This window comes from Hyalella azteca, unplaced genomic scaffold, assembly GCF_000764305.2.
Source record: "Hyalella azteca isolate HAZT.00-mixed unplaced genomic scaffold, Hazt_2.0.2 contig14024, whole genome shotgun sequence".
NCBI lineage: Eukaryota > Metazoa > Arthropoda > Malacostraca > Amphipoda > Hyalellidae > Hyalella > Hyalella azteca.
This window is the reverse complement of record NW_025943925.1, coordinates 178,028-187,289: the sequence shown is the minus strand read 5'-3', so window position 1 is coordinate 187,289 and position 9,262 is coordinate 178,028. Positions and strand designations below refer to the sequence as shown.

The 9,262-nt window shown below is 36.8% G+C and overlaps 1 protein-coding gene across 1 annotated transcript in view; it reads left to right on the top strand.

The window, feature by feature from the left end:
* The first annotated feature begins 1,178 nt into the window (after nucleotides 1–1,178).
* Nucleotides 1,179–9,262, top strand: part of LOC108676489 (bromodomain-containing protein DDB_G0280777-like) — a 65,889-nt gene continuing 57,805 nt past the window's right edge. Inside the window, exon 1 of the mRNA XM_018164569.2 lies at nucleotides 1,179–1,727. Within this exon, the coding sequence (XP_018020058.2) occupies nucleotides 1,571–1,727 (157 nt within the window). The 5' untranslated portion in view covers nucleotides 1,179–1,570. The remainder of the gene's footprint in view (nucleotides 1,728–9,262) is intronic.

Here is a 9,262-nt window from a genome sequence, read left to right as displayed (position 1 = left end):
CAATCATATATAGACATTTTCACAGGTCGTTGACTGCAGAAATATGAATTCAGTGGCAGTGTGATGAGTCAATTTCATGCATTGATTCACAAATAAACAGCTTATGAAAACTTACAATGAAATAACGGTTCACAAATTTTACAGCTGTTAAATAATAATAATAATAATACAAATGATTCATGTACGAAAAAAAATATTTGATCAAAATTTCGAATATATTCTTAATTCTTCGTTTGGACAACAAATGCTTGTTTACAGACACGTCAAGAGATAGCTCAGCTGACAGTCAACAATTAAACTCAGGTCAATCACTTTAAAACAAATGCTTGTTTACAGAACCATGCAAGCAATCGTCGCTGCTTCACTATTTGTTTCAATAAGATCTTCATAAAATCATTCGATGAATACAATTATATTCTCCAATTGAGGTCCCGCCAATATTTTATAGAGCTTATAACATTTTTAACAATTTATTAACTCAATATTAGCTCTTTCATTTTCAAATTAATCGTGCTATTGGTATATCACGTGAATACATTTTAAGGTTCAAAATCAGTCTACCCAAATATATTCTCAGCTATATATTTAATAGACGAATTTCAAAACGATTATTTTATATAACGATTATAACGATTATTTTTTAGACGAATTTCAAAACGATTATTTTATTCGTTTATTTTATTTATTCAAAACGATCACATTCTCAATTCCTATTAGTATTTTTAAACCTTCTATGTGTGAGCTAAAAAGTATACAATGGATTGACTCGCATATGAGATATGAATTAAAGTCGCATATGTACATGGGAACACATATTCTTCTCACTCTCCTATGAAACTATACGCTTTTCTCGCTCTCCTATAACAGTATAAGTTCATTTTACATTGCTATGAAAATTCGTCTAACATGTGCAATATTATTAAGATGCATATTCTTATTACTTTTCTATGGAAATGCATGTCCTCCTGACTTTTACAGTAAAAAATATTTTGTTGTAGCCTTGTAATTAAAATATTTGTTGTAATATATTTATTATCAAAATACATGTTCTCATCGGTTTCTTAATAAAGTACATGTTCATATTGCTCACCCGTGAATATGCATTATCTCATCTTATTTCTTTCGTTTTCAGAGTTACACTGCAAGAATTACGACACACAACATATCGTGTCTTGAAAATAGAATTACACCGAGGAGTTTACTCGTTCTAATTCAGTGATAAATATATTTGAGTGTTGTATCATATACATAATTATTACACACTTAATTATTATGCTCATAATTATGAACCAAAGTTGAACGAAAATGAAAACAAAGGCCTGAAAATAAAATTTTCAAATTCATTTCTTTTTCTAAACTTGCAGTCAAATATTGGTCCATATGAAATTTGTGTACCGAAACAAAACTGAGGAGTAATTTTTGAATTTGAATGGCTCACAGCAGTCAAAATATGCTAGAGTAAACTAAATACAAGATATTTTAATCGACTACAGAATAACACAACATATGTAGCAATTTTTCACCGAAGAAAACATCTGCCGAATTTACACCGCTTTTGTTGTGCACTTCAATGCTTTCTCCGGTGGATGTAGGAGGGTCCACCCTCCACCACCAGCATCACCAACACCACCATCACCATCACCACCCACCACCATCCATTCACCACCACCACCACCATCCCTGGACTACATCTGCAACCAATCCCTTGGATGAGATCTCTTCTAAAGGTGAATATTTAATTATTTTAAGGTAGACATTTTTACCTATATTAAAATGCAGCAATTTAGCCCTTGACCAGATTAATTTATTAGCTCATATCTTATTATTTATTTTATTCATAAATATATATTATTTAAATATTAGCTCATATTATTGTATTGCAATCAAGATTTTCAGGCTTTAATCGCGAGGCAAAAATTGTGAAAAACGACAAGTTGTGATCAGACGGAGCGTGACTGGTGAATAACTAGTGAATGTCTGGTAATATTACACGGCAATAATACGGCGTTTAAGATTAGACTGTGAGTAACTGAGTGAATGTCTGGTAACATTACACGGCAATAATACGGCGTTTAGGATTTGACTGTGAGTAACTGAGAGAATGTCTGGTAATATTACACGGCAATAATACGGCGTTTAGGATTAGTTAGATCCTGCCCAGGGTAATGGAGCTGCCGCTAAAGGTCTGGCGCTAGCTCTCACCAGCACAATAGTGACTATTGTTAGCGCTAGTGTCGCTATTGTTAGCGCTAGTGTCGCTATTGTTAGCGCTAGTGTCGCTATTGTTGGTGTTAGTGTCGCTGCTTTGTAGCCATCATTGGTGTTGTGTGATGTCGACGTTACCACGTCGCCTGGTGGTGACAGATGACTGTTGGTACTGTCGACAGCAGAAGTGTACATGGGAATACAATTATTATATTATAAATGTCGGTTGATGTCGGTTGATTTTATGTGTGGTGTGTTGAATGGAGGATAGGATACCGTTGAATTCTTTTGCTGTTTTCAATAGCACTGCTGTTGTCAATAGCACTGCTGTTGTCAGTAGTACTGCTGTTGTCAATAGCACTGCTGTTGTCAGTAGTACTGCTGTTGTCAACAGTACTGACAAGCTTTTGTCAACAATTATGTTGCAGTCAAAAGAGTTGCCGCCGACTCCCAACCAGCAGCCGCAAACAGTATCGCTGTTACTCGCACAGTAACAGCAGTTACAGTAACAGTAATAGTTACTCTAATTTTCACTGGTTATAGTTGAAATTAAAATAAAACGAAGCTTTTCAAAATCGATAAAAGTTTTCAATTAAAAACACAGAATTTGAATCAATACCTCAGAATGTACCCCTTCAACCGTATATATAAACATTATTTGATCTATAATCATGCCGTAGAGAATTATTGATTCCGGATGAAAATTTTTTAGACTAATTGCAATTTAATCTTTTAATTTAAGGCGTCCAAAAACACTAGCAATTTCACATTCGAATTGCGTTTCATCTTGCGTTTCTTTCAATACAAAATTAAAAATTCGGAGAATGGATTGTAATGAAACGACAGGAATTTCTATTTTTACAATTTATCCCACCATGAAATTTTATAGCTTATGATGCTATGTAACATACGATGCTATATAACATCTGTCTCTTATACACATCTAGATGTGTATAAGAGACAGAGTNCATATGACGCTATATAACATATGACGCTATATAACATATGATGCTATATAACATATGATGCTATATAACATATGATGCCATATTTATAACGTTTGGTGCCCGCTGGCTGGCATCAGTTGTGAGACACATAATTTTCATTGCTTCGACGAATTTAGTAACTTAATACAATCAAAATCATTTTAGAATTCCACCTAAATTAATTATTTCACTTTTGTGTTAAACGAAAACCTATCGTGCAATTATAAATAGATTTTTGCAAAAAATTAATGTAATGCTGTCACGAAGTAATCGGAATGAGTGCAGAATAAATCAAACCGCGAAAGGAATAATTTACTATAATTATATCAAATATTATAACGCCTAATATGTTAATTTGTTCTCATTATAACAAATATTATAAAGTTAATTCTCTGTTAATTTGTTCTCAAAAGTGAGCAATGGCCGCCTCTACCTAAGCTTAAGTTTATAGGGAGCAATGCTGTTAAATCCATGGCCGTTTTATCGGCGGCCACTTAGCGGCATTTGTGTGGATGTCGCCACATCATGTGATGCATAATGGGGTGAGATCCTGCCTCGGGTCCTTCACAGCGATCACGGAGGATCACAAAGGATCCTATGCCATTATACGGGATCAGTGAACCTCTCCTGCGCTGACACCTTACAATATTAATGATCCTGAGACTGACGTGCGGGGTGACGTGGTGTGACTTAGTGACGTGGTATGACTTAGTGACGTGTCGGGGTGACGTGGTATGACTTAGTGACGTGACGTGGTGACGTGGTATGACTTAGTGACGTGACGGGGTGACGTGGTGTAACTTAGTGACGTGCGGGGTGACGTGGTATGACTTAGTGACGTGCGGGGTGACGTGGTATGACNGTGACGTGGTGTGACTTAGTGACGTGGTATGACTTAGTGACGTGGCGGGGTGACGTGGTATGACTTAGTGACGTGACGGGGTGACGTGGTCACCCAATACGCAGCCAATACGCACCATATAAAACACGCAGCCAATACGCACTGTATACAATACGCAGCCGATAAGCACGTTTAAATATTTGGTGTTCGAATGAAATTTTCATTAGTTAATTCCGGAATATTGGACAAAGGAAAGTAAACACAGCCATTCAAACTTTATCAAGTGAATATTTTTCGAGCTATTCGAAATGACTTAAAATATTACGGAAAATTGATGCAATAAATTATGCATCGTTGAAATATTTTCACACACATTAGTAGGTTCTGTATAGTTAGACTAAAATGTATTCAACTTTCTTAAAACAACTCCGCTTGATGAGTTTGGGTCAGGGATTCAGGATAAAATTAGGGGGTCAGGGATGCAGGATAAAATTAGGGTCAGGGATGCAGGATAAAATTAGGGGGTCAGGGATGCAGGATAAAATTAGGGTCAGGGATGCAGGATAAAATTAGGGATCAGGGATGCAGGATAAAATTAGGGATCAGGGATGCAGGATAAAATTAGTATCTAAAAATTCCTGAGTCGAGATGATTCGATTCAGGACCTTTCATTCCGGAATTGTTATTGATTCGCAAAATGTATAAGACCAAAGAGATCAAAAATTGCCTTTTCGTTTTTCCCCCTTTTTTTCAGAGGTATTTTGACTTTTTAGCGGCCGTTTTTTGTGCGTTTTCTGGTGCGGAGTTGCCGTTACTGGCATAAATAGCGGTTAATATACGCTAAGTGGCAACCTATTTACTGGATGGTCATAAAGTGCCTTGCGGGTGCTGCTATTGGCCAACGAAGCTCAGCCAATCAGAGAGAAGCGATAAAGTCGGGGTCGGATAATAGAAACTTGATTACAACCTCGCCAGCCAATGAGCATGAGTCTTTTGGATAAAGACTGGACCTTATGAACCAATCACCGTCTCGCTTTAAGTCCTTCATAAAACTGTCCCGTTTAACACTGAGAAATATCACTTCAAAACACCTAAAACCTTCACTAGTTTAAGATTTTTGTCATGAAAGAACAGTTTAAAAGCAGTTTGCTGGGAAAGCGAAGATGCCACAGTTAGAGGATAAAAGATTTTTGACATTTTGATCCGCGAATTTTGAAACAAGCAATTTTCAACATTTTAAACAGTTTAGGTAACAGCGTTTCAACAGTTTACAACGGTTTATAAATACTTGAAATATTTCTACAGCTTTATGGTGATCACAACAATTCTTAAATTATTGATCCCAGTTTAAATGCTAACGAGAGTAGTTCACAAATAACCAATTTAAAATTGACAATTGTTACATGTTTTCAATTATTTTAGCTGTGTTAAATGCACTGAATGAACTGTGATGCCTGGTGCACAATTAATCTTTAATGAAATTATCCATGTACTAATTTTCAGTTAATTAAACAGCTTACAAATCAGAAACTCTATTTTGCTGCTGCTGATCACTCAGTTTACATGCTGGACAAATGGAACAACGTGGAATTTTAGAGTGGGCAGTTGCTATAACAGTTTAATACTATATAACTTTAACAAACTCCAAATGATGTTTACAGTAAAAGTAATTATTTCAGAATTTAAAAAAATAATCGTTACAATACGGCCATTTCTCATCATGCTTCCACTGAAGTACAAAAATTGTGTAGGTCTCTGAATGACGTAGATTTATATAGGATCTATAAGGAATATTAGATTTGTTGAAAGACCAAATTTTATATTTCCAAATGTTTTAATTAACTATTTATTTAACTTATTCATTCTCGCAAAAAACACATATAGAATCAATTAATTTTAATATGACAGAATTTAAAAAAATTGCGGACGGAATCAGTGACAATGTATTAAGAATTGGATAATTCAAAATTATTATTCGATAATGTAAATAAATGACATGTTTTTAAACGCATTCGTCTGAATCCGACAGCGTTTATATGGTGCTGAAAATATAGCTTCTAGATGGTGCTATGCACATTGCATCTATATATGGTGCTAAAAATATGGTCTCTATATGGCGCTAAAATATTGCTTCTATATATGGTGCTGATAATATGGTCCCTATATGGTGCTGAAAATATAATTTCTATATCGTGCTATGGATATTGCCTTTATATGGTATTAGAAATATGGCCTCCATTTATGGTGCTAAAATATGGCCTCTGAAGTTAAAGCAAATAAGTACATGTTTTTTTCATTTGCGTAAGTTCACTCATATGAAATTTCCTATTCATGATGAGTGTTTATTATTATCATTATTAATATTAATATTATTATTGTTATTATTATTATTATTATTATTATTATCATTATTATTCGTAACCTCACAAAAATATGAAATTTCTCGGTCAGTGTTTTTGGGCTTAATTTTTGTGTAGATTTTTCTACTTGGAGTTATTTCCAGCTGTTGCCATGCATGTTCGCTTATATTTAATATTCACGGAATAATGCAAAATAATTCAAGCAATATATATACAGTATAGGTTATAAATCGATAAGTAATTTAATTTCCAATCAGTAAATTATTTCACTATAAATATACAAGTATACTTCCTGTCTAATCGCGTCATGCAGAATATTGCTCCATCATATGCTGTAATTTTGATAATTATTTTGATACTCTTAATAATATTTTACATTTTATTATCATTCTTCTGCTCCGTGCATCGTTCACGCCATTGCCATGCACTGCATTATTATGCATTTCTTATTCCAGTCTCCATTTTATTTTATTGCATCGGCAGCGGCGCCTAACTTGATCAAGCGCGCGCATATCGCTTCTGAGTCCTCGTGGATGAGGTGGATGTTTACATGTGGTGGATGTTTACATGTGGTGGATGTTTACATGTGGTGGATGTTTACATGTGGTGGATGTTTACATGTGGTGGATGTTTACATGTGGTGGATGTTTCCACGAATGCGGTAGATGTTTCCACGAATTTGGTGGATGTTTCCACGAATTCGGTGGATGTTTCCACGAATTCGGTGGATGTTTCATCGAATGCGGTGGTTGTTTACACGAATGCGGTGGATGTTCCACCGAGTGGTGGATGTGAATTTAGTTATCAATGTCCAGCGTGGATTTCGGGAATTCATCCGTGAGTTATCGTCTCAAATGTAGCTTGAATTTTACGCTTGAAGTAAATCGTGAATAACTTGAAAATTAAACAACTTTCACAAATGTAGCGCAAAATATTATTTGTGGTTCTACGATGAATTTTGCCTATGTAAAATATATTGTATGCCGCGTGATCGATTGAATGTAAACAAAAATGTCTTGAAATGTTCAAATACATAGCAGAATGACAGAAATACAAGTAAACAAGACAGAAAAACAAGTAAACAGAATGTTGTGTGAATACGATCTGGACATACAGTATTAGAAATTCTCCTGTGTACGCAATGATTCGGTATATACAAAATTGAAATGAAATTTGCTTAAAACGATGAACTTTTTATCCTCGTCTTGTATATACACGAAGGAAATTCTCTCGAACATTCTGGTACCATCTGCGCTTATATATACATTAAAATAAACACCTTTCAAAGAATGATATACAAATTTCCAAATTATTGCCGTAATGAACAAAAGATTAGTTCCAGACTCAACTTTCTTTAAAAATTTCCCATTATTTGTGTATTAAAGTAATTAGAGTTGTATACGAGTAATTATGGGCGGCGTATAGGCGGCCACGGCAGGCCCAGAAGTGTGCGGGCACGCGAGGCTGGGCGCAGCGACGCGTTATTAACGTCATTGATTTTAGCGCCACGAGGTCACGCGTAGACAAGTCGGCCCCTGCCTTCCCAGTGACGCTTGAGTGCATCCAGTCCTGCTCTGTCCTGCTCCGTCCTGCTCTGTCCTGCTCTGTCCTGCTCTGTCCTGCTCTGTCCTGCTCTGTCCTGCTCTGTCCTGCTCTGTCCTGCTCTGTCCTGCTCTGTCCTGGTCTGCCCGGCTCTGTCCTGCTCTGTCCTGCTCTGTCCTGCTCTGTCCTGCTCTGTCCTGCTCTGTCCTGCTCTGTCCTGGTCTGCCCGGCTCTGTCTGCTCTGTCCTGCTCTGTCATGCTCTGTCCTGCTCTGTCCTTCTCTGTCCTGCTCTGCTGCTCTGTCCTGCTCTGTCCTGCTCTGTTATTCCCTGTCCTGCTCTGTCCTGCTCTGTCCTGCTCTGTCCTGCTCTGTCTTGCTCCGTCCTGGTCTGTCCTGCTCTGTCCTGCTCTGTCCTGCTCTGTCCTGCTCTGTCCTGCTCTGTTATTCCCTGTCCTGCTCTGTCCTGCTCTGTCTTGCTCCGTCCTGGTCTGTCCTGCTCTGTCCTGCTCTGTTCTGCTCTGTCCTGCTCTGTCCTGCTCTGTCCTGCTCTGTCTTGCTCCGTCCTGGTCTGTCCTGCTCTGTCCTGCTCTGTTCTGCTCTGTCCTGCTTTGTCCGGCATTGTCATGCCTTATCTTGTTCTGCCGTGCTCTAAAATGCCCTATTATGCTCTGTTCTGCTCTATCCTTCTCTATCCTGCTCAGTTCCACCGTATATGCCGCGATGACTTCCTCATCGCATTGCTCTGCTCTACCAAGCTTGGGCCAAATTCCTGTCTTGTTTTGCTCAGTTCTGCTTTTTTTTCTAAAAATGTTCTTACTTTTCTTGCTCATTTTCTACTGTGAAAATGTTTACTGTAAAAATATTTTTAATGTGAATGTTTTTTTATTTTGAAATATTTTACAATGGAAATATTTTTAGAATGTAATTTTTTTACTGTAAAAATATTTCCACTGTGAAAATCTTTCTACTGTGACTCCCTCCTTATTTCACTACATTCCGACTTTTATTGCTTGTCACGCATTTACTGGCTTGAGCATAAACACTGAGGCTCTAACGTATATCCTGTGTCTTAGGCTCTTATATCCTGTGTCTAAATTTTATATGAATTCATTTGGTGTGGCTTTTTAATTTTTTTCCGACACCCGGTTTTGCAGTTGATGTTGCATCCGCTAAATTTGTTGATTTTGAGACTCATAATTTAATCGCTTCAATAAAGTGGTTTCTCCAATGTTTTTAATTATAAACATCGCATTTTCATCACTATTATCTATTGTAATCCAGCCGTATAGAAGGAATTACGCTGCTCTGAATACTGATGTGTGGGGGG